The sequence below is a fragment of the Erythrolamprus reginae genome, chromosome 1, assembly GCF_031021105.1.
Source record: "Erythrolamprus reginae isolate rEryReg1 chromosome 1, rEryReg1.hap1, whole genome shotgun sequence".
Classification (NCBI taxonomy): Eukaryota; Metazoa; Chordata; class Lepidosauria; order Squamata; family Dipsadidae; genus Erythrolamprus; species Erythrolamprus reginae.
Genome location: NC_091950.1, coordinates 118,810,814 through 118,837,163, shown reverse-complemented (window position 1 = coordinate 118,837,163; position 26,350 = coordinate 118,810,814). Strand labels below are relative to the sequence as shown.

Here is a 26,350-nt window from a genome sequence, read left to right as displayed (position 1 = left end):
TCTATCTATCTATCGTGGGTTCGGACCAGTTCACTCAAACTCCGTAACAAACCACTGGTGACGTTACAATGATGTCATGGAACAAGATCGGTTAGTGCCAGTCCATGGGTGCTACCATCTTTTTTTTAAAATTGGAATATTTTCCCCCAATTTTTTAAAAAAAAATCTGGGGTTTTTTTGTTGTTGTTTTGCGCATGTGCAGAAGCTGAGTTTCTAGCACTGCACATTTGTTGCCCTATTGGGGTGGTTTTTTTGGGGGGGGGGTGTTTAGGGAATTCTTTTGGATTTGCTTTGTATGGCACATGCACACACAACCATGCTGTGTGGGAGGAAGTGAACCAGCAGCGAAGTAAGTTAGAACCTACCCCCGCTATCTATTATCTATCTATCATCTATTTATCTTTGTATTTCTTAACCATCCATGAGCCTTAGAGATCAATTGTTGAGTTTTGTTCTGCCCATTTGCAAAGATGATTCCCAAGGAAATAGAGTCTTGGTTATTGAAAGATTCTTTCCCTTTTGTCCTTATGAGTTGTACAGAAAGAAAAATGACCTCATCCATACAGTCAAATTCTGCAATTTCAGTAGCTCTCAAGGAACCAAAGGCTTTTAGAAAGAGATTTGAGCTAGATTAGTGGTTAAGATGCTGGCCTAGCAACGAGGAGACTGAATTCTACTCTCAATTTAGGTATGAAAGTTGGCTGGGTGACTTTGGACCAGTCATTCTTTCTTAGTCCAACCCAATCACAATGTGGTTGTTGTGGAGAAGAAAGGGGAAGGAATAAGTATTAGGTATATTTGCTGTCTTGAATTACTTATAAAATAATAAAGGTGGGATAAAAAACTAATATACAAACTGATTTTTACATGTCCGATCAAATGAATCAGCTAAATCTCTCAATAAGGCAAACAGATATGGAAACATTCCATAACATGTAAATGTTATGAGCAGTATGGATGAACAGACATCTCTAAAGATGATCGTGATGTGGACTTTAACAACAACAACCACCCCAGCCCAATTGCATTATGCTGACAAAATTGTCAATGACAACTACTATTGTTTTCTGGAAAGTTTAGAGGAATCCCATGAGACGTATTTCTTTGTCATCCAATTCTCAAAATAGAGATCTATGTTACCGGAATTCCTGACTGTTTTTAAAAGGTCAGCCTTTTTTGTACATTCCATTTGAAAAGAATCCACCCTCGTAAAATTACAGTGACTGGGTTTGCTCTTTGCATAGCAATTTCACTTTAAAAAAAAAATCATAGACATCCCTGGGAAAGTTGCAAAAACTTTTGCCCATTCCTGAGGAAAAATTAGAATAAACTTTCTTCTTTTTGTAGACTGGGGGAGATGAATAAAAGAGATAAAAACTTTGTTAATAAATAGTAAAGACTCCTTCAGACTGAATTTGAAAACATCCATGCAGTATTCCTGGCAAAAGTACAGAAGTGGTTTTTCATCACCTTAGTCCTTTGAAAGAAAAAAACCCTTTTCATGTCGTTCATAGCCCTGGAACTTTCTATGATGTGAGCCTGGAAACCAGGAAACAGCGATCCAAAAAGGCAATAGGTCTTTCTTTGTTTTTGCTTGAAGACGTTTCACTTCACATTCAAGAAGCTTCTTCAGTTCTGACTCAAAAGTTTTTTGGATGAGAAGCAAAATGTCTTTGAGCAAAAACAAAACATAGAAACATAGAAGACTGACGACAGTTGCTTTTTGAAAAAGCACTCTTGGGACAACCATGACCTGGATGACCGAGAATCTCCATACACAGGACACAGTGAGTTCTACTCTTATCTTAGACATGGGAAAGACTAGCTGGGTGACTTTGGGTCAGTTACTCTCACTCAGATCAGCTAACCTCACAGGGTTGTTGTTGTTGTTGTGGGGAAAATGGGAAGAGGAAGGAATATTAGGTATGTCTGTTGCCTCGCATAATAATAGGCTAAAAGTCTAGTTCAGGGATAGGCAGAGTTGGCTCTTCTATGACATGTGGACTTCAACTCCCAGAATTCCTGAGCTAGCATGATTGGTTCAGGAATTCTGGGAGTTGAAGTCTAGAAGTCATAGAAGAGCCAACTTTGCCTACCCCTGGTTAAACAACTAAAATGAATAAATCTTCTGGCTTTCTCTCATTTAAGTAGTACTAATCAGGTTGATGTTCCACTTCCATACCCAGAAAGGTCAATTAGGTTTTAAAGCCTTTGTTCTGTCCCCATTATGAATGTAACAAACACACCATTTGAATGAATCATTAATCAATGAACCACTGTTAATAACTGGCTTAGCGGTAAGGACACACACACAAATAAAAAAGCAATCCTTTCCTGCAAAAAGTCATTTGCTAATTAATCTTCATTGGCAGCTGGCATAAGTTCAATCAGTCTGAACTCAAAGCAATTAGTTCTTGAAATATTGCATAGTTTCCAAAGGCTTGGCAAAATGCCCAGGAGTCTTTCACGATCAGAAATCCAAAGAAGAGAAACAGGGATTCACAAGACAATCGTGACACATACTATTGTTTCCTGCAGCCTTTCAGCTGTCTCTATTGTTCTTAAGTGGACTAGGGGAGTGGACAGTTAGCTGCCAGTCTTACTCCCGAGGAAACCTCCCCTCGAGTAACCATTCCTGTCTCTTGGCAGCTCTGCAAGCTCTTGCATCAAGAAGAGGCTCACAACATATAAATAATACAAAACAACAATTCTGAAGCCCAATTATAAAAAGTTATAAAAATTAAAATCAATCTAAAACCCAGGTCATAAAATCATGAAATCATACTCATTCATATCTCAATCATACTAATGGCCAGAGCAAATGTTGGAGCTCAACAGCCCAAAGCCTGCTGGCAAAGGTGGGTTTTTAAAACCTTCCGGAAGGCCAGGAGACTGGGGGTGGTACAAATCTTTGGGGGGAGTTGGTTCAAGAGGCTTGGAGCTGCCAGAGATAAGGCTCTTCCTCTAGGACCCACCAGTGGCACTGCTTGGCTGACAGGACCTGTAGAAAGCCAACTCTGTGGGATCTGACTGGTTGCTGGGATATATGAGGCTGGAGACAGTCCTATAAGTAACCTGGTCCTAAGCCATGTAAGGCTTTATATTATTTTTATTATTTTTATTATTATTTATTAGATTTGTATGCCGCCCCTCTCCGTAGACTCACGACCAACCCTTTAATTGCATTCAAAGTAGGTCAAACCACATTCATCTTTAACTAAAATTAAGGCGACCAATTGCCCTCCTTTAGGGAGGACAGTCCTTATTTTGTAGGTTCTGTCCTTCTTCAAAAAGTGTCCTCTTACCTGTCCTCCTTTTCGATACAGTGATACCTCTACTTATGAAGTTAATTCGTTCCGTGACCAGGTTCTTAAGTAGAAAAGTTTGTAAGAAGAAACAATTTTTCCCATAGGAATCAATGTAAAAGCAAATAATGTGTGCGATTGGGGAAACTATAGGGAGGGTGGAGGCCTTGTTTCCTCCCAGGAGATTCCTAGAGAGGCCCCACGGAGGCTTCTCCCCACCTTTTACAGTCCAGTTTCATCCCAGGAGATTCCTAAAGAGGCCACACAGAGGCTTCTCCCCGGCTTTCCCGGCCTGTTTCCTCCAAGGAGATTCTTAGAGAGGTCCCAGGGAGGCTTCTTTCTGCCTTTTCCAGTTACAGTTTCAGAGGCTCAGGTTTGTAAGTGGAAAATGGTTCTTGAGAAGAGGCAAAAAAATCTTGAACACCCGATTATTATCTAGAAAAGTTTGTAAGTATTCTTAGGTAGAGGTACCACTGTATTTTAAAACTAATCTGTTAATCTCTGTATTCAAAGATGCCACACTGAACTGTTATGTGTCCTGTGACTATACAGTTCAGAAAGATACAATTATGAAACGCATGCACAGGACACAGGAGAACTTCATGTTGAGTCCTCGGAGAGAGGCGGCATACAAATCCAATTAAATAAATTAAATAAATGTGTCTCCCTCTTGTCTCCCACCATTGCCTCTATATTACACTTCATGTTTACTTCTAACGGAAATACAAAATTATTTCTTTCTCAGTGAATATTATACTCAGGTAAGTACAATTCACATTTTATTAATTCATTAATTCAATTTTATACAACCCTGTTCTCAACACAATAGTTCTTAGTTCATCTTCTCCAAAACTGTGGACTCAAAACATCAAAGGCATCACCTCTCCTAATTCCCAGCCAGTGGCGAGAGCAGGGAGGCTGTTTTTAGATGAAAGCATGTCAGATCTTTAAATACAGAATATTAACTTTTTTTTAATAACGTGGGATACCCTTGGAAACAATTATAATGAAACCAGGGTTGTTAATCATAAATTACATTGGCATGAGGCCATTATGTGATAGCTAGCCAGGAGGTCTCTTTTTATTGTTCTTTTTAATGTGTAGACACTTTGAGAAAGATTCAGATTTAGCATCAAATAGTAAAGAACTTCAGTCTCCTGAGAAATTGGAAAGGAATCAGGCTTGGCTAAATGTGAAAAAATTTACTAGTGCCCGATAAAAAGCTTTATAGCTAAATTAATGAGTAACCTGCACTTTAACGAGTGAGTTGGTGCTCTCCTACTGTGTTGCAGTTTTTCTTTGGCTACTATAAAGGTCTCCGCACTGTTTTAACATAGCTACAGCTTGAACATGCCAGTGGCTTTAGGGCATCTCCTTCTACTTATACTTGGAACCGTCTATCTTCAAAAAACAAGCTGTCCATCAATGGCTCTCCAACAAGGTATGTTTCCCATTGCATCTTTATTGCTAATCATTTTCAGAAGGTAAAAATAGTTAGATTTACATTGGCCCAAGTAAATATTATGTTTACTTATCTCAATGATGTTATTTACCAGCTATTTTTTCTCATTTCTGCTGTAGCCAAGGGTAAGAAAAAGATAGACTAATACCACTATGAACAGAATATTTTCTTTATTAGCCCTGTTAGCCTTGCTTACAGAACAAGCTGATCAATTGGTACCAAAACTGCGATTGGACTGACAGCCTGTCCTTCAATCCACTTTGGACAAAATGCAACACACCTTATTATTTTCATAGTGGTTCCATTCCTTATTATATTTTTTTACTCAAAAGACACTAAATGTGGTATAATATTTAAGGTTCTAGACTAGGACTGGGAAAAGAGATTTTATAATCCCCATCAGCCCTAGAAATTTGCTGCATGATTTTGAGCCATGTACTCTTCTCATCTCATCCTTTGCCAAGGGGTGGTGGTTGTGGAAGAACAAAAGAGGAGAAAGGGATGCAATGTATATGAACTTTTGCCTCTGGAAGAAAGGTAGAATATTCTTCCGGCCAATAAAAGAATTGGCTATAGATCTTGTATGATGAGTGGCAGTGACACATCACCTTAGAAAAATAATTTTGAGGTATGGGTTTTTGTAGATGAGATAATATTTCATGATGATTCTAGGAGTGAATCCAGAATGGACTATTATATGAAAACATTAATTTTACATGTGTAGATGCAGAAGGTTACTTCCAATTATGCCCACCTGGAAAATTCTAACAGAGAATTTGCTGCATAGAAAACAGAAGAAAACAATTTGGTTAACATTTTTTCCTTCAAAATCTGTTCAAAGGCTTGGAAGACATCAGACAATGTCGAATCACTTTCCTTCCCTTTTTATTCATAAATTCCTCTTCTGGAACAGACAGTTCTTAATTATATGGACATAACTATATAATTTTACAACCTATTACTTTGCATTTCAATTACTCATGGATCAGTTTATTCTGAAGATTCAGGAGGACACCAAAATGAATACAGTAAACTGATAGCTAAATACTCAACTAATATAAAATAAAATGCATAATTATTTCAAATTTTACCTTTAGTAGGCTTATCCACATGTTGATGTTTCACTGCTATATGAGCTGAGATTGTGACATCTTGAACAGAATGCTAAATTTGTTAGCAAATGTAAATATGTCCATGTGGATAATAAAGACTTGACTTTCAATATGATAATAAGAATTATCTTTATGATTGTTTTGTAATTGGCATGCATAAAGTTAGTTTAATTTGAATTTCAAATTAAGTCATTTGTGTTTAGAATTGAACACATATAAATACAGTACTACTTAATTGCTTTTAATAGCATAGTTTAATCTGATCTGCAGAGTTCTACAGAATGAAGAAAATTCTTTCGATTTCTGCTTTTTATCTGAATCTTTCCCATTGCATTATAATAATATGATTAAAAATACACTTCATTAAATAATATTTAGAAAACGTCAATGATTTGGGGACAATTTAAATTTAGAGATGATCACTATATAAATTACATGAATATGAACAAGGGCTCCTGTTTTCTACATTGTCTCTTTTCTATCCTTTTTAGATTCAATATGTGGGCAGAAAGTCCATGAAAGCGATTCATGGAGATTTTATTATCACTTTGCTCGGATTGTTGGTGGAAGCCAAGTACAACAAGGATCCCATCCGTGGCAGGTCAGTGTATTTCCTCCCATTCTTATCACACTAATAAGAAAAATTAGGTTATTACATATCTTTGATTTTGTTTTTGTATATATGCTTTTGCTGAACAGCTTGTTACACTTTGTAAGACCAATGGAACAAATAATGAACAATGGCCATTCTTCTTTTAGTCTCCAATATAACATTGTCATTAATTATGTTGTCTGTATTATGAGAAACTGAGATAGGCATACTCGGTTGGAAAATCCAATTTTAATCTCATAGGTAATGCCAAACAAGAGAACAATCCATTTGCTTCCCCCTCCACAATTTTTACTGGCCATCTGTGGTTACTTCAAGGAAAGACATTGTTCAGATATAATCAAAAACATTTTTTTTTTGTAGATTTGCAGTGGGAGTATAACATTTTTTCCCAGTAACCAACATTTTCCTCCTACAAAATGAATCTTTGTCACTTCCAAGCTTCTGGCAACAGCAAACAATGAAATATGCTACATCAGGGATGGGTTCTAACTTACCTTGCAATGGTTTCCTTCCTCCCGCACCGCATGGGTGCAACTTGTGGGCGTGCATGCACTTTGCACGCATGCATGTGCAATGCAAAAGATTAAAAAAAATTAAGCCAAAAACAAGATGGTGATGCATGCACGGTGCCAGAAACTCAGCTTCTATGCATGTACAGAAGGAAAAAAACCTGATTTTTTTTAAAAAAAATTGCAGAAAAATTTTTTTAACAATTTTTTTTAAAGAGATGGCAGCAACCAATCTGGTTCCGTGACATCATCGTGATGTCACCAGTGGTTTGATAGCAGTTCAGTTGAACCAATCCAAACCTGGTCTCTGAACTACATCTGTTTTGATTGGTAGGCTCAGGCATTTTCACATGCACATATGATATGCTCTACTACAGGGCTGTCAAATTCCCAACCCGTGTCATGCACTGGCCATACCCAATCCTAGTTTTGCTAAGGAGAAAAAAGTCCTGTTAAGTCATATGATGCCCCCATCAAGCCATGAGTTTGACACCCCTGCTTTAATATAATCTCCCCACAAGTGCTGCTACTGCAACTCTTGTCATTCAGTATAAACTTGAAATGTTTATGAAATGATATGAAATGATATGAAAAAATGAAATTATATGAAATGATATGAAAATGATATGAAAAAAGACATGTTTTATCATTACGATTATATTAATTTTCAGACAAAGGATACTATTTAAATATTGACAGTATTATGCCAATTTTGAAAGCATCTGAATATTCTAGTCAATGGGTTAAAGATGGCTGTTAGTGTTCACTTCTGCTTCATATTATGCACAGCAGAGATTATTTTCATGAATTTATGACATTAATCTGGCATTGCTGACTTTTATGACATATGCACTGTACCCCACTGTGTATTCTGCCTTCTACTGCTCTTTCTGTTATGAGGTGTTCATTTCCTAAAACTGGTATGTGCTCTCTATGACACAGGTTTCCTTGAAGAGACATAATCAGCACTTCTGCGGAGGAACACTTGTTTCCACTCAGTGGGTAATCACAGCAGCTCACTGTGTTGTAAGCAGGTACAAGCAGGCAATTCAACTGGGATGTTTCGTTTTTTTCCTTTTTGATAAATGTACAGACATTTTTTTAAAAATCTGTTTTTACTTTGTCATTAAGGGACAGATTAATGAGAGGAAAAATGAATTTCAACAGTTGTAGAATCAGACTGCAGCAGAACAAAATTGACAAAAGTGAAGGGATTCTGATAAATTTTCTGAATGCACTGTAGATTTAGACAAAATCTTTGCCTAAAATAGAATCATTTCGTTAGTTAGTTTTAAGGAACCCATCTTCAGTTTTTCCCAATTATAACTCCCTACTCTTCCATAGATCACTGCTTTCTTTGCTGACTGTCACTGCTGGAGAACATGATTTGAGTTTGAAAGACAAGGGAGAGCAGACCCTCCGTGTCAAATACATAGTTAAGCATCCCAAATTTAATAGGAAGAAACCAATGGATTATGATATTGCTCTTCTAAAAATGGATGGTCACTTCAAATATGGTAATATCTCAGTTTTATTTGATCCTCATGTCTACATATGTGTACATGTGTATGTGAGCATATCTGAGCCATAACATATAAATGTGATAGTCAAAGGAAAATAATTTACTATGCAATCTAATATTACTCTGTATAGAAAGTCTAGGCACATAGTAGGTTTTTTCAGAAGTCAGTACACTTACATAGTTGATTCCCAAGAAGTCTCATGATTATGTTCCCCTAACACAGTATCTACATTCTTTTCTTATTCTGCCTTCACCACCTACAGTGCAGCTATGAACAGAGCACTATGTTAATTGCTTTCTGCACAAGGAAAAATGTGGGTGATTTAGAGGCAAAAGATTAAATGTGGGTGATGAGAACATGAATATCCTAAGGGGAAGGTAAGACCCTAGTTGTCCACTCAAAGGCTTGTGGCTTGTTTATCATTAGATGATCATACAAAGCCAACTACTTTTATACAACTCCAACTGTAGATGGTAAGAAGCAACAATTTTCAAAAATTGGGTGTAACAGGTAGGAAACACAGAGACATTTAATATTGGATTTTATTTTGATGTCTGTTTTGGAATAGAATTGTGTTTCCATTTCATACTGTTAAATTAGAGTTTTATACTTTTGTAAAATATACTTTAACTTTTGTAAAAATCACTTTCTATACTGGGTCTCTTGATACCTATCGATGTGTAGAAAATTGTCATTGAGACAAGAGCCATATTAACACTATTCATTCAAACTTTCAGAACTTTGATCTGTTTAATCAGAACTTTGATTTGTTTTAATGCTAGGTGCAGCAGTAGGGCCAGTATGTCTTCCTGGCCCAGCTGAAAAATTTGATCCAGGATATATATGTGTCACTTGTGGTTGGGGTCGTTTACAAGAAAGTAAGGAATTAATGATATATGTGTGTGTGTGTGCGAGCGCGCTATCAGCTCCCTCCCCACCCTTATTCCCCCTCCCCCATGGGAAGCCAAGGTGGGAGGCAAAAAAATGAAAATGAATACAGTAGACATAAACGGACGGGCTGATAGTTGGATAGCCGAAAATGTTGGATAATCCAGAGGGTCTAAGAAAAACATTGCAATCTCTATGAATTGCAAACGTAATGAAGTTTTATTGCAAATTTCTACTCCATTGATACAACAACCTTCTTCCTTTTTATTACAATATTTGGGAGCACATTTGGGGCTTTGCACGTCACCTTCCCCATCACTGCTGCCATATTGGGGGGGGGGATGTCTGGGAATGCAGAAATGCCTAAGCCATGCCCCCAAGCAACGTCGAATAATCCAGAACTTTGGATAACCAAAGGACGAATAATCGAGACTCTACTAAAAGGAAAGCAGGGAATGCAGCTAACAATAAATGCAGCTAAGAAGTTTTGGGGAAGTACCATATGTTTTCTTTCTATGTCTAATACATTTTTCAGTCCAAAAACAAATTCAGGCTTGGCCCTACTGCATTTTAAGGCTAAATTTACATAAATATAAGCAAATATTAGATACTGCAGTAAAAAGATATTCAAAAACATCTGCTTATTACTCTATTGCTTAATTTATTATTATTATTATTATTATTATTATTATTATTATTATTATTATTTATTAGATTTGTATGCCGCCCCTCTCCGCATTATGAAAATGATTGTGTAATAGTATGTATCCAATGATGTTCAATGATTTTTATTTATTCATTTTGTCAAGAATGTATAAGATTACATACAAAGTATGAACATTAATATGAATATATAAGAAGTATAAGCATGGTTTTGAGTACATAATATTTTATGAATACAGTATATGGGAACTTTAGGACAGGTATGGTAGGCACACTGGTGTGCTTATGCACATCCCTTACAGACTTCACCAGTAGACTGTTTAATATTAAAGTTTCTGGGTTTTGGGGAAGAAACTACAGAGTGAGGTAATGTATTCCAGGCAGTGATCACTGTTACTGAAGTTTACATTAGGTTTGTATTTATTGCAAGCTCGTGTATTGTCGCAGTTGAAGCTGAAGGTCAGATCGAAGGTGGCAGAGTTCTAAATATTTTAGATGCAAAATTTCAAGTCTGGTGGCATAAGGTATTCTGTTGTGAACAGAGGAGCGTAGTGCTCGTCTCATGAAATATCTCTGGACATTCTCAATTGTATTAATGTCCTACAGACAGATGAGCTGTATTTGAGTATTGGTCCAGCAAATGTTTTATATGCTCTCTACATGGGGCTACCTTTGAAGATTGTTCGGAAACTTCAGATCGTGCAGAATGCAGCTGCGAGTGCAATCATGGGCTTCCCTAGGTATGCCCATGTTACACCAATACTCCGCAGTCTGCATTGGTTGCCGATCAGTTTCCAGTCACAATTCAAAGTGTTGGTTATGACCTATAAGGCCCTTCATGGCATCGGGCCAGAATATCTCCGGGACCGCCTTCTGCCGCACGAATCTCAGGGACCGATTAGGTCCCACAGAGGCAATGCCATCTGGCAGGACCCAGTGGAAGAGCCTTCTCTGTGGCGGCCCCGATCCTCTGGAACCAGCTCTCCCCGGAGATTAGGACTGCCCCCACCCTCCTTGCCTTTCGCAAACTCCTCAAAACTCATCTTTCTCATCAGGCATCGGGTAATTGATTCCCCTGGGCTGCTTCCCCTTTACGCATGGTCTGTATGACGTGTATGATTGTTTTTATATTAAGGGTTTTAAATTGTTTTAGTATTGGATTTGTATTGTTTTTGTTGTGAGCCGCTCCGAGTCCTCAGAGAGGGGCGGCATACAAATCTAATTAATAATAATAATAATAATAATAATAATAATAATAATAATAATAATAAATGCTCCAGTTAGAAGTACAATATTACCAGAGAAGAAGCTACGCAAGATTAGGTTAAGCATTTTTACTGCCTTCTTAGCAATTCTGTTGCAGTGGGCTCTGGCACTTAGATCATTAGAGATGAGTACTCCAAGGTTCTTAATGAGTGAGAATTGTCAACAAGGTTGTGATTATCTGGTTTGTATTTTGTGTTCTGATTATTTTTTGCCATGGATTACCCATGCGTCACAGACATTTCTAGATGCACCTAAGCGAGTTCCGATATAATTAATTGAAAAAAGTGGAAAATCTCCCTCAAAACATTTTGACCATGTTGTCTGTTTGACAGGAATGCTGTAATCCATTTGTGTAGAGGTCCAGAAATGCCATAAGATTTTACTTTTAGAAGTAGTTTGTTGTGTGCCACGGAGTCAAAGGCTCTGCAGAAGTCTATGTAAATTGCGTCTATTGCTTTGCCCTGATCGAGTTGTGTAGTCCATATGTTTTTAGAGAATAGAAGTTGTAGCTTGCAGGATAGTTTTTTTTCTGAAACCAAATTGTTTGTGAGAGAGTAGCTTGTTTGTCTCTAAGTGCAGTCTAATGGATTGATTCCATGACTTTGCAGTTGATGTAATATGAAGAGATTAGTCTGCAATTTTCAACTAGGCTGGGGTCTCCTTTCTTGAAGACTGTGACTAGTGACCATAGGTCCTGAAAGATTTATCAAAACTTATGGTCAATGGTTCTGCTAGGGTAGTGGAAAGTAGGTATGTAGCCCATCTGATCCAATGGATAGAGATGGTTTTAGAGCTGTGATAGTAAACCTATGGCATACATGCCACCTGTGGATAGAACCATATCTGCCAGCACACAAGCTATTGCCCTAGCTCAGCTCAGTGTGTGCCAGCCAGCTGATGTTTGTATGCAACTTAGATATTTTTTAGATTTAAGGACTTTTTGTAAAAGATAGCAACACCGCCTCCTCTTCGGAATTCCCTATCAGACAGGTAAACATGATAGTTTTATTCTACAATAATGAAGTCAGGGAGTGATGTATTCAGCCATGTTTTGCAGACAAATATAATGTTGAAAGTAGTGGAGGAGGAATTCACATTGTAGTCTTTCACCATTCCAATTCATGCTTGAATTTTTTGTGGAGGCAGAAAATGGCACAACATACATTAAGTACTCTTGAGGGCTAGTGGTCCAGTCCATAAAACCCCAGTTTAAAAAAGGATCAGACAGTAAACAGAGAACTTGGCTTGAGACACTTGACACCTATTTCTAACTAGAATGAAAAATCCTGAACTTGATGGAATATAACGATAAGACAACTTGCTATGCAACTGTTATACAACTTCCTAAGGGTTTGGTTTTGTTTTCAGATGGGATCCTCCCTGACATTCTGCACGAAGTCAGATTGCCCATCTTAGACCAGACTCAATGTTCTAGAGCCTTGTCAACTCTAAGGAGGCCTATCCAAAGTCACACTATAATGTGTGCTGGATTTCCAGATGGAGGAAAAGATGCTTGCCAGGTTGGTAAATTATATATCAATAGATTTATTGAGGAGGAGAATACAGTACTGGTGGTGATGATTACGATCATGGTGGTATTGGTGGTAATGTTAACATTGTTGTGGATGATGATGATGATAATGATACACAATACTGTAATATTATAGCAGTTTTAGGTCCATTTGGGGACTTTTAGAAAAATTCCAAAGGAAGCGTTTAGGAAGAAAAGCCATGGTTGAAAAACCAAGAAGAATCAGAATTTTATGAGGTTTGGCAAAAGGTATATATCTGGTGGGGTACAAAGAAACAGAGATAACCTTATTTTTACACTACTTTAAATATATTTGTACCTAGTAGTTATATTGTATTAGATAGTGATTATTTACAATATAAAGATAAACTCCTTCTTTCCTCTTCTACTATTCCTCTTTTTTTTCTTCATAGTTCATTTTAAGTTACAATCTTAAAATTTCTATATATTTTAAAATGTTTTAGATGTGTTTTTACTTATCATCTTACAATTAATATTTCTAAGTATTTTATAAACAATGATAGAGTTAATTTTTTTTCTTTTTTACTTATTACAAATATAAAGATGACTTCTACTTTGAGAGGAGCGATTGTTGCTCCACTAAATGTTACATGTAATGTATGTTTTGTCTATCTTTGCAACTTAGTAAAAAATATTTTTTTAAAAAAGGAAGAAAAGCCATGGCTCATTAATAAAAGATTTCAGGTTCATTCCCAGGTGGAAACTCGAAGCAAGGCTTTTAGATTAGCCACTGAAGAATATGTAGTCAGCCCTGAGCTAGAAAAATCAGATACAGTGGTACCTCATCTTATGAACGCCTCTTCTAACGAACTTTTCAAGATACGAACCTGGTGTTTAAGATTTTTTTTGCCTCTTCTTCCAAACTATTTTCACCTTACCAACCCAAGCAGCTGCTGCTGGGATGAAGGGGTTTCTTTTTCCCCCTTTTTTTGAAGAAAGAAAAGGGAGGGGCTGCTTGGAGGGGGAAAGATTTTGCAGAGAACAACATGCTTGCAGAGGCACTGAAAGGGTGTCTTTTGAAGAAAGAAAAGGGAGGGGCGCCCCCTTGCCTTTCTTCCTTCCCACTCACCCTTTAGCCTAGCCTTGCTTCTTCCACCTGCCCCCTTTAGCTGCTCCTCCCTGCCCTCTGTTCACCTCCCTTCTAAAGTTTGGGATTTTCCTAAAGGATTTGCAAGCATTATTTGCTTTTACATTGATTCCTATGGGAAACATTGTTTCATTTTACGAACTTTTCACCTTACGAACCTCCTCCTGGAACCAATTAAGTTCGGATCATGAGGTACCACTGTACATGACTTGGTAGAATGTAGCTTTTATTAGAGCATTAAAAATAGGTAAGAAATGTGAATAAGAACAATCTATTTTAGTCTTTTCAGGTGGATAGTCATTCTAGTGTATCGTAGTGGAAATGATAATAATGCTTCAATGACTCAGTTTTTTAGTTTCACGGTGAGATAATCTCTTGATTGTAGCTATTGTAGCCAGTCATTTTTAGCCTTTCTGCCTTCTGGGAATAGTGGGAACCACTGAGTAATACTTGTACATGTGCTACCAAAGCTCAAAACAGGATTTTGGGGAATAATTTATGATGCTCCATCTTTATTCAGAGATCATCTTTTATGCTCATAATAGTAAATTTACCTACCTATTTAAAATTTCTAGAAGTAATACTGTAATACTTTGAGAACTTACAGGATGAATAGTGTCCAGAACAAATGTAAATTACAGTTTCAAAGTACAGATAGTCCTCAACTTACAACCGTTCATTTAGTGACTGTTCAAAATTAAACGGCACTGAAAAATGTGAGTTGTGGCCTTTATTCACAGTTTGCAGCATCCCCATGATCAACTAATCAAAATTTAAATGCTTGATAACCAGTTCATTTTTATGACCATTGCTTGTCTCATGGTCATGGGATCACCTTTTGTGACCTTCTAACAAGCAAAGTCCATGGAGAAGCCAGATTCACTTAACAACCTGATTACTCACTTATCAACTCCAGTGATTTACTTAATAACTGTGGCAAGAAGCATTGTAAAACAGGGCAAAACTCACTTACCAAATGTCCTACTTAAGAATAGAAATGTTGGCCTCAATTGTGGTTGTAAGTTGAAGATACATATACTGAAATTCATATTTTCATAGGCCAAGCTAGAGGGAGTATTGCAGCTGGGATGTTGATAGAACTCAAAATCAATGGTAGGCAGTAATGGAGTCATACAAAGAACAGGTGTATAGTATGCATTTTGATGAATAGGGAAGCATCCTTGAACAATTTAGAGAGAATAGTTTCCTCACAGTCGAAACTCTACATATTGGCCCCATCTACACAGTTCTACAGAATCAAATTTCAAAGCAGTTCACTCCTATCCTTACAGGACATATTATTCAAGCAGTAGGATCCAATACTTTATCTATTCTTCTTTAATCCACAGTCCTGACATATTTATTGCAAACTTAAAGGCATCAAAAAGGCACCCATTCTTTGATAAAGACTGGCCAATTATATTTTATTATATATGATAAAGACTGGCCAATTATATTTTCTCACCTCAATTGGATCTCATATGGATTCCTCTCCCTTGCCAGGATCAATTTTTTGGGGAAGCCTTTCAGACGTTAAGTCCTGACATAATTTATTCCCTAGGTAACACTGCCTGTTTTATGAAACTTTATTATGTGGCATGGCTGAAATGAGCTGTCCCACCAGTTTGCATGTTTAAGATCCAATAACTAAAGAACTGCACATGTTGTTTGAGATGTGCCTCCTTTTCGAATTAAAAAAAAAATATGTTTCTCCTGCAGGGGGATTCTGGTGGCTCACTTGTGTGCCAACGTGAACATGGTTCTTGGACCCTGATTGGAGTGACTTCATGGGGCATAGGGTGTGCTCGAAGCTGGATTTATAATCTGCAAAGGAAGTATGAGAAAAGAGGAACTCCAGGAGTTTTTACGGATCTGGCCAAAATGCTCCCTTGGATTCAGAAGCATGTAGATGCCGGTAGTAACAAACTATCACCAATACTGTGATTTATCTCATTATTAACATCAATTTGTTAATAATTCAATCTCTCAATGTAAAAGTTAAAAGAAACAGTTTTTAATCAAAAGCAAACCCACAAAATACACATTACCTTTCTGGTTCAACACCAAAGTAACTATGCTTTCCTAACAATAAAAATATTCTAAACAAGTGGGCACATAATACGCCATCATGTGTGTGCAATAAAAAACAAAAGAGAGGGGAAAAACCCCAACAAAGTGAAGACAGCAAACTAAACTTAAATACAATAATCACAGGTGGGAAGGATTTTAGCTGGGACAGAAAGGGAACAACAAAAAAGGTAACTTTAAACAAACATAACACCTTTTCACAAAGTCCAGACATACAGAGGTGACTATTTCAAAACAATTAGCATGCCATTGATAGTAGCATTTTACCTTAATGACTTGCATTAAGAGTAGAAACTTACTCACCTTTCAAAACTATTCTCCCCCATCCTGCAAAACAAAAACAAAAATGCCTATGCTTAGTCTTTTGAGGAAATATTTCTCATCCTTTGTCAGCCTTGCGGGATTAACCAGATAGTTATCACAACCACATAAGCTAATTCTACCTTATTGTAAAGCAGGGGTGGGTTCCAGATAGTGTTGCTGTCAGTTCACTCAGGGATGTGCCACATGGGCGTGTGCATACCCAGAAGCAAAAAACAAGATGGTGTCACCTATGGCAGTGTTTCCCAACCTCGGCCACTTGAGGATATTTGGACTTCAACTCCCAGAATTCCCCAGCTAGCAAATGCTGGCTGGGGAATTCTGGGAGTTGAAGTCCAGATATCCTCAAGTGGCCAAGGTTGGGAAACACCTGCCTATGGAGTTGCCAAGGGAACCAATCCAGGGTGTAGCAGGCCTGGGTCACTGCCGGTTCCAGTGACCCAGACCGCCAAGTTACTACCTATTCTATAGAACCTGTCCAAAATGGTAAGAACCCACCTCTGTTGTAAAGCTGCATTGATAGAATCTTGCAGATTTGAGAAAAATAAAGTCCTCCCTGCACCTGCCTCCTTTTCAGCCGAAGAAACTAGGGAGGATCTCTTTTGAGCCTTTGCAAGTCATGCTGTCTCTCATCTAACCATTGCCTTGGGAGTGTCTCCTGACTCATTCTCCAAAAGTTTTCTCATATACCAGTGATGGCGAATCTATGGCACGGGTGCCACAGGTAGCACACGCAGCCATATCTGCTGGCACGTGAGCCATTGCCCCATCTCAGCTTCAAAGTGCATGTGTGTGCCGGCCAGCTGATTTTTAACTCACACAAGGCTCTGGGAGGGTGTTTTTGGCTTCCAGAGAACCGCCGGGGGATGGGGAGGGTGATTTTATCATCCCCCGGCTCCAGGGAAACCTTTGAAGCCTGGGGAGGGTGAAACATGAGCCTACTGGGCCTACCAGAAGTTGGGAAACAGGCCATTTCTGGCCTCCAGAGGGCTTCCGGGGGACGGGGAAAACTGTTTTCACCCTCCCCAGGCATTGAATTATGAGTGTGGGCACTTGCGCATGCGCGATATCGCACACACATGCTCTTTAGGCACCCGAGGGAAAAAAAGGTTTGCCATTACTGTCATATACCATCACATTACTTGACAAAAATGTTGAAAGTTGGTGCTTAGTTCTGTTGTCTTATGATTTATGTTATGTTTTGTGCTTACTGGGTTATAATGTCAGACTACATCTGGTTTTATATGAGAAGGGTCTGCTTCAGAAACCATGCTTTTCTTTGCTCTGCCTTCTCTGTTTTACTCAGATGTGTACCAGAAGGTGGCAGGCTTTCTTTCATCATATTAGACCAGATTTGGAGAAATGTTCAGTGTAAGGAGAAAGATTCATCTTGATAAAGAGTCATTAGAAGGCCTGTGGCTTTCCAAAAGTCACTGAATTACAAGTTTCAGCAGCTCCAACCATTATAGCTTTTGACATTTGTAGTTCAGCAACATGTAGAAAGCCACAAGTTCCCACCTTGTGCATTAGTGAATGCCATTCCATTGCAACGTACTGGGAAAATTGGCAATATTAAGAAAAAAAATGTCAGAATGGCATTGGGTATTTTGTACATGTAACATTTTTCATTTTGTTTGGTTATACAACAAAATGTATGTACATGAAATAGTTCCAAGTTTGTTCTCCTAATCTCTTTGTTGTAAGAGACTAGTTGTGCATTATGGGAAGGTAATGTGGGAGGTTCTTTGTTGGTAGTGATGGAAGACAGTATACAACTTTTGCACTGCACTGTTACAAATGCCATTGGTTTTACTTTACCGTAATAGCAATATTCAACTTCAAACTCTGCCTGGGTAATAGTTCTATTTCAGTCAAATTCCAATTTGGACTGGAATTTTAGTCTCTAAACAATGCCATCATTAAGCAAATCATCATGTGATCAGACCTAATTTTATTACATTTTTAACCACAGTCATTAAGCAAGTCAACAAGTAAGTGAATCATGTAGATGTTAAGTGAATCATAGAATAGAATAAAATAGAATATAATATTATTGGCCAAGTGTGATTGGACACACAAGGAATTTGTCTTGGTGCATATGCTCTCAGCGTACATAAAATAAAATATACATTTGTCAAGAATCATGTGGTACAACACTTAATGATTGTCATAGGTGTCAAATAAGCAATGAAGAAGCAATATTAATAAAAATCTTAGGATATAAGCAACAAGTTACAGTCATACAGTCAACAAGTTACAGTCATACAGTGATAGGAATGATGAGAAAACTAGTAGAATAGAAGTGCAGATTTAGTAGAAAGTCTGACAGTGTTGAGGGAATTATTTGTTTAGTAGAGTGATGGCGTTCAGAAAAAAATTGTTCTTGTGTCTAATTGTCTTGGTGTGCAGTGCTCTGTAGTGACGTTTTGAGGGTAGGAATTGAAACAATTTGTGTCCAGGATGTGAGGGGTCAGTAAATATTTTCCCCACCCTCTTTTTGACTCGTACAGTATACAGGTCCTCAATGGAAGGCAGGTTGGCAGCAATTGTTTTTTCTGCAGTTCTGATTATCATCTGAAGTCTGTGTCGGTCTTGTTGGGTTGCAGCACCAAACCAGACAGTTATAGAGGTGCAAATGACAGACTCAATGATTCCTCTGTAGAACTGTATCAGCAGCTCCTTGGGCAGTTTGAGCTTCCTGAACTGGCGCAGAAAGATTGTTAAGCAAATTGCATAGTCGCAAAGAGAATTTGGCTTCCCCAGTTGACAGTAAATGACTGGGAAGATCACAAAACACAATAATCTGACTGCAGATTATAAATCACCTTTTAAGCGAATGGTTGCAAGTCAAATTTTGCCTATATACAATTTTCTTTAATTGAAAGACAGAGATTCGGGCCCAAAGAAAGTTACATTTTGCTGCTGCAAATTCACCGTGACAGTTTTGATGCTTTATAAAAACGAAAAGTTTGTAACTAATCTATTTCATTTCTTTTAATTAGATGTGAAAATGAAAAGTTCTGTAGGTGAGTATAGCGTTTAAGATTTTTTAAAAATTTGAATAGTCTTAATAAGATTGATGTTTTATGGTAAACTTTGTGCTTTCATTTGATATTTCCAGTCAGTGCAAAATTAAAATGTGAAATCAGATTTTTAAATATATATATATTTATACAGTTTCTTAATTCAACAGATTTTTAAAGTAAGTAATATCCCTTTTCCTTATAAATGTTGAATATAATTAGATAATTGAAGTTGGTAACATTTAAATAAGGAGTTCTTGAAATTGTGGCCTAGAGGTGGAGCTCTTGCCTCACAATCAGGAGGTTGTAAGTTCGATCCTAGATAGAGGCAGATGTAGGATTTCCTGCTTGAACAGGGGTTGGACTAGATGACATGCAAGATCCCTTCCAATTCTGTTAATCTGTTAAATCTGTTATAAGAAAGGAAGAACAAAGATGAACTTTAAGAATGTACATGGCTATTCTTAAGTTTTACTTTTAGTTTTACTAGCTGCTCACTGCTGTCATGCTGATTAATTTGCAATACCTTGTGCACAGCCTCATTTGATAAGAATTTCAGTGGGATAAACCTTGCCATCCCTTGAAATTAATGTTTAAGAATTTTCTTTATCTCTTGAACTCATGTTTTCGCTGCCTTTATTTTATAGATTGGTTTGTGAAATAATCTTTATGTATGGGAGCTCTGCTGGCTTATTTGGTCTCCAGAACTCCTTTTAAGCTCTGGACCAAACGGAACACGAAATGAAACAAGTCCTTAATTATTGGAGTTAAGCGGCTTTCCTCCTCTAATTCTACAAAATTGAATTTTACTCAAAGCATGATTACATTTTTATTTTTTGTTATCCTATTTGACAAGCATTGTATTAGGGCATCCCGGGTGACATGCTGTCTCTTGTCTTTTTCTCTCACAATTGGCAAAGAGTTATATGGAAGTGTTGTAGCTGTGTAACACAACATATCTCTCTGGTACAGGCTGAGTTCCTGCAAAGGTTCCCCAAACTTCTTTGAAAGTCCTGGAAACCTGCAAACTTTTCTGTGTGAGCGTTTTTGGATCTCCCCTATAGAAGCTTTAAATCCACACAGACATTTTCTTATCTTAAATAATAGAGAAACGTCACTCCTTGTTTGCAACATGGTATTTTTCCTCCCAGTAAAATTTAAATGTAAAAAAAAAAGCTCTTTCCCTCTGGATTTCTATACTGCTACTTTATTTTTAAGGAAGTAAAAATACAAAATAAACACAAGCTTAAAGTAAGAAAAAGTGAGGGATATAGTCTATTATACATGCTGGATGTCAACTTTCAAAATTCCTAGCAATGATTATTCTGGCTAGAGATCCAAGAATTTGAACTCTTGAGAGTTCAGCTATAAAAAAAAATAAAAAATCAATAAGTATTCATTTTAATTGAAGAGTTCCATTATAACATATTATATATTTACAATACAGCATCGTGTAATATTCAAGATGGTGCACTTTCTGGCAGTGAGGGAAAATTGGTTTTTCCTGAATTCCCAAAGCCTTTTTATCAGGATAATCAGTAAGTAGTTAAACTACAAATATTTATTGATTTACCATTTTCTTGGCCCATTTACCCTGGATTATTGCACACAGATCCCTTCTCAAGCCATACTCTATTGCAGCAATAGTACTAAACTTACAATCATAGTGCAGCCCCAAATTTTGCTAAGTGAGACAGTTGCTAAGTGAGTTTTGTTCCATTTTATGGAACAGTTGTTCAGTGAATCACTGCAGCTGTTAAGTAAGTAACATGGTTGAGAAGTGAATCTGGCTTCCCCATTGACTTTGCATGTTGGAAGGTAGCAAAAGGTGATCATGTGACCCCGGAACACTACAAATATGATCCAGTTGCCAAGTGACTGGATTTTGATCACATGACCAGGGTGATGCTACAATGATGATAAGCATGGAAAATTGTCACAAGTCACATTTCTCAGGGCTGTTGTAACTTCCAAACAGTCAATAACCAAATGGTTGTAAGTTGCGGACTACTTGTATATTTAATTCTTCATTATGTAAACCCTAATAGAGTGACAGAATTCAGAAGATTAAAAGTATGATTTCATTCATACAATATATTAAGGGCATTTTCTCACGGCCATATTAATCTTCATTCTTTTTATCTTTAATTTTGTAATGACGATAATGACGGTGATGATGATGCCAGATTTCTGGTACCTGAAACGCTAGCCATATTCTCCCTCAGAATATGCTACAGGAAATCAGTACTATCCTTATAGATTCAACAAAGACAAGTTAAGTAAAACGAATAAAGGATTCTAATAAATTAACTTCTCCAACTGAGCACCAGTGGAAAGAGGAAAAATGTCTAGTGAGAAAAACTTCAAGCAATGGCTCTTCATAGCTTGGAATGGTGCTGGAGTTGAGGAGAAAATGAGTTTTGAAAGATAGGAAAACACATTTGTTTACATTTGATGTGTCTTTGTGCAAATCTTTTGCATCTTAACCGCCCCGAGTCTGCGGGGAGGGGCGGCATACAAATCCAATAAATAATAATAATAAAATAATAATAATGTGGTCATTCACAGGGACTCAACTATCAATTAATTGCCAAAATATTTTGATAACCTCTAAAGGTATGTCATTTTAAAATAGTAAGTGAGGCATCTTTGGGCTATAGTGAGCAATAACAATAGCACTTACATTTATATACCGCTTTGTAGTGCTTTACAGCCCCCTCTAAGTGGTTTACAGACCAGTGTGTTGCCCAATGGTGGATTCTAAATTAGATTGCCACTGGTTCACAGGTACACTTGTACACACGATGCTTCTGCGCATATGCAGAAGCTTCTCGGGCAGGTGGGCAGAGCCTCCCACCACCACCACCATCACTGGTTCTAAGAACTGGTCTGAACTGGGAGCAATCCACCATTGGTGTTGCCCCCAACAATCTGGGTCCTCATTTTGCTGATCTCGGAAGGATGGAAGGCTGAGTCAATCTTGAGCCTGGTGAGATTCAAATTGCCGAATTGCAGGCAGCCGGTAATCAGCAGAAGTAGCCTGCAGTACTGCATTCTAAAAACTGTGTCACCGCAGCAAGATGTGAGGATGAGTTCTAAACTTTAATATGCTTTATTGGTGTTATATGAGCCAGATATTGTGATTTGTAAATAGTGGCCTCGAGTTTGTGCAAGCTAAGCTGATTATAATTTATCAGCTAAACCATGGCTAAGCAAATGTGGCTTAATATGATAAATAAAGTTATGTTTGTGTAGTGGGCTATACAGTAAACAAAGCAAGCAATGAACCTTTAAAAAAAACTGTATTATGTGACTATGTCTTTTGTATATCTTTGATAGTACTAGACATTCATCTTTATGCATATTTCATAACACTCTTCTTATCTTTTGTTAGACTGTGAAAGTCTTCTTAAGCTATTTGAATTAAGTTTTTCACAAGCAAATCTAAAGCCTCACTGGGTTTTGTTAGTGATCTAAAATTATTATTATATATGCATGGGGGGGAGGGTTACATGCATTTAACTGGATTTAAATATAATATACATGGGAGGGTGGAAGAAACAAAATTTTGTTTTCTCTATGATTTTTTTGCACCTGTGCTTAATTAATAGCTTAACTTTCCAACTAGAAATCATTCCATGTTTTCTCAATTTAGGCTCTGCATTTGGACTTTATCTGTTCCAGAAGGGAGACATGTAGTGTTGAATTTTTCTCACTTTGATGTGGAGCCAGATGCGTTCTGTGACTATGATTCTTTGTCAGTGATTTCTATGGATGATAGACTCATTGGTAAGTTTCTTCTTCCAAATGTATTGCCACAATCTGGCTTCTAATTTAAAACAGAAGTTTCTGCTATTGTTGACATTTCTTTGACAATCAAAACAATCTTCTACTCAAAAGTCAGCATTACTTGACACTTTATTGAACTGAACAACCACATTATCTGCAAAGAAAATTTAAATCTGTAGGTTTTAAGGCATGGAAAGAAAAATCGTCCATATACAGTGGTACCTCAAGATACGAACCCCTTGTCTTACGAACAACTCGTGATACGAACCCGGGGTTCAGAAAAATTTTGCCTCTTCTTACGAACTTTTTTCGAGTTACGAACCGGCGTTCGGAGACTGCTGGGAAGCCGCGCGGCTGTTTTAAAAGGTGACAGCCGGGCGGCGGGGCTTCCTAGAAGCCTCCCGAACGCCGGTTCGTAACTCGAACAAAGTTCGTAAGAAGAGGCAAAATTTTTCTGAACCCCGGGTTCGGTTCGGGAGGTTGCTGGGAAGCCCCCCAGCCCGGCTGTCACCTTTTAAAACAGCCGCGCCACTTCCCAGTTGTCTCCCGAAGCCGAACGCGGAAGTTCGGCTTTAGCGTTCAGCTTCAGGAGACAGCTGGGAAGTGGCACGGCTGTTTTAAAAGGTCGCAGCCGGCCTGGGGGGCTTGCCAGCACCCCCCGAACCCCGAACAGGCTGGCTGTCACCTTTTAAAACAGCCGTGCGGCTTCCCAGCAGTCGCCGAAAGCCGGTTTTTTGCGGGGGGTTTTTTGGTTGCACGGATTAATTGACTTTACATTGTTTCCTATGGGAAACAATGTTTCGTCTTACGAACCTTTCGTCTTACGAACCTCCTCCTTGCACCAATTAAGTTCGTATCATGAGGTATTACTGTATTCCTCTACAGTCAAAGTGGCAAGAATGTTTCAGCAAATGACCACATATTTTTTAAATTAGTCTCTGAAAGTTGCAAGGATGGATGCATGACCCTAATAATAATAACAACCATCTCTGTGAGTATCAATATTTCTACATTTTGCCTTTCAGGGAAATTGTGTGGAATGGACCTGCCGCTGCCTATTTTGATTGGTTCAAATAGCGTAAGATTGAAATTTGTCTCGGATAATAAAGAAGGAAGAACTGGATTTAGAATGACATACCAAGCTATTAAGCCAGCTAGTTTTCTAGGTAAATATTAATGCTCTTGATTAATCCATTGTGCATATTCAGATTATTCTTGATTTGAGATACTACATAGTCAATATAAGAATACATCATGAAAAACAGAATGGCATTTTGGAGCCTCAACTACCCTGCATTCTTCTCTCTCTCCTTCCCTTTCAAGAAACAAATGTAGTCTATGGTTCAGAACTTCTGAATGCCTGAACTTCATGAAGAAGTATCAAGTTCTTTGGGGAATAACTTAAGTTATCACAAGACAGGACGGAATTCAAATATAAGTTGACTTTATATATAACTAATAACTGGATACCCATGCTTCACTACAAAGCTATGTGATCGGGCTTGATAAATTTACGGTTAAAGCTTGAAAATTATTGAGTAATTACAATCGGGCTTGATACATTGACACTTAAAGCTTGAAAATTTATGTAAAATGTGTGTAACTCCTTAGCATCAGAGCATGTTAATATAAGGCAAATGGCAGTTGGACCAGAGTTCTTTTCAGGTGGGGAGGGGAAGTAGAATGTCTAAACTCGCAGCCCACAGGCTGGATGAGGCATGTATTGGCCATGGCCATGTGCCCAGTTTCGCGAAGGGGTAACATCAGTGTGTGTTAATATAAGGCAACTGGCAGTTGGAATTGAGTTCTTTTTAGGTGGGGAGAGGGCATAGAATATCTAATGCCTTAACGTCAGTGTGTTAATTAATATAATACTGTGTAAGAAATACTAATGATCTGATAGTCATTTTGAAAAAACCCTTCTTAGCAAGCACCTAGGAGCCAAGTTTCAAGTTTGTGGGCTTTACAGATCTGAAGATTTTATGATGAGTGAGTGATATTTGGCTTATATATATATTGTGGATTGTGGGGGCAATATGCTGGCTCTGTTAAAAAGTGCTATTGCTAACATTTATTTATTTATTTATTACTTAGATTTGTATGCCGCCCCTCTCCGAAGACTCGGGGCGGCTCACAACACGTGGAAACAAATCATAAATAATTTGACAAATTTAAAAATATTTAAAGATTTAAAACAGACCCCATATACTAACAGACATACACACAAGCATACCATATATAAATTAAACATGCCCAGGGGGAGATGTTTCAGTTCCCCCATGCCTGACGGCAAAGGTGGGTTTTAAGGAGTTTACGGAAGGCAGGAAGAGTAGGGGCAGTTCTAATCTCCGGGGGGAGTTGGTTCCAGAGGGCCGGTGCTGCCACAGAGAAGGCTCTTCCACTGGGGCCCGCCAACCGACATTGTTTAGTTGACGGGACCCGGAGAAGGCCCACTCTGTGGGACCTAATCGGTCGCTGGGATTCGTGCGGCAGGAGGCGGTCTCGGAGATATTCTGGTCCAGTGCCATGAAGGGCTTTAAAGGTCATAACCAACACTTTGAATTGTGACCGGAAACTGATCGGCAGCCAATGCAGACTGCGGAGTGATGGTGAAACATGGGCATACCTAGGTAAGCCCATGACTGCTCTCGCAGCTGCATTCTGCACGATCTGAAGTTTCCGAACACTTTTCAAAGGTAGCCCCATGTAGAGAGCATTACAGTAGTCGAACCTCGAGGTGATGAGGGCATGAGTGACTGTGAGCAATGAGTCCCGGTCCAGATAGGGCCGCAACTGGTGCACCAGGCGAACCTGGGCAAACGCCCTCCTCGCCACAGCTGAGAGATGTTTTTCTAATGTGAGCTGTGGATCGAGGAGGACGCCCAAGTTGCGGACCCTCTCTGAGGGGGTCAATAATTCCCCCCCCCAGGGTAATGGACGGACAGATGGGATTGTCCTTGGGAGGCAAAACCCACAGCCACTCCGTCTTATCCGGGTTGAGCTTGAGTCTGTTGACACCCATCCAGGCCCCAACAGCCTCCAGGCACCGGCACATCACTTCCACCGCTTCGTTGACTGGGCATGTTGTAAGCCACTCTGACTCTAAGGAGAAGGGCGGCATAAAAATCCAATAAATAAAATAAATAAAT

The 26,350-nt window shown here is 38.3% G+C and overlaps 1 protein-coding gene across 1 annotated transcript in view; it reads left to right on the top strand.

Moving 5' to 3' along the window:
• The first annotated feature begins 4,655 nt into the window (after positions 1 to 4,655).
• OVCH2 (ovochymase 2) overlaps positions 4,656 to 26,350 on the top strand; it is a 40,267-nt gene continuing 18,572 nt past the window's right edge. Inside the window, exons 1-11 of the mRNA XM_070735500.1 lie at positions 4,656 to 4,746; positions 6,371 to 6,480; positions 7,944 to 8,035; positions 8,346 to 8,518; positions 9,307 to 9,402; positions 12,710 to 12,861; positions 15,700 to 15,895; positions 19,392 to 19,415; positions 20,860 to 20,950; positions 23,068 to 23,201; positions 24,227 to 24,367. Of these exons, the coding sequence (XP_070591601.1) occupies positions 4,656 to 4,746; positions 6,371 to 6,480; positions 7,944 to 8,035; positions 8,346 to 8,518; positions 9,307 to 9,402; positions 12,710 to 12,861; positions 15,700 to 15,895; positions 19,392 to 19,415; positions 20,860 to 20,950; positions 23,068 to 23,201; positions 24,227 to 24,367 (1,300 nt within the window). The remainder of the gene's footprint in view (positions 4,747 to 6,370; positions 6,481 to 7,943; positions 8,036 to 8,345; positions 8,519 to 9,306; positions 9,403 to 12,709; positions 12,862 to 15,699; positions 15,896 to 19,391; positions 19,416 to 20,859; positions 20,951 to 23,067; positions 23,202 to 24,226; positions 24,368 to 26,350) is intronic.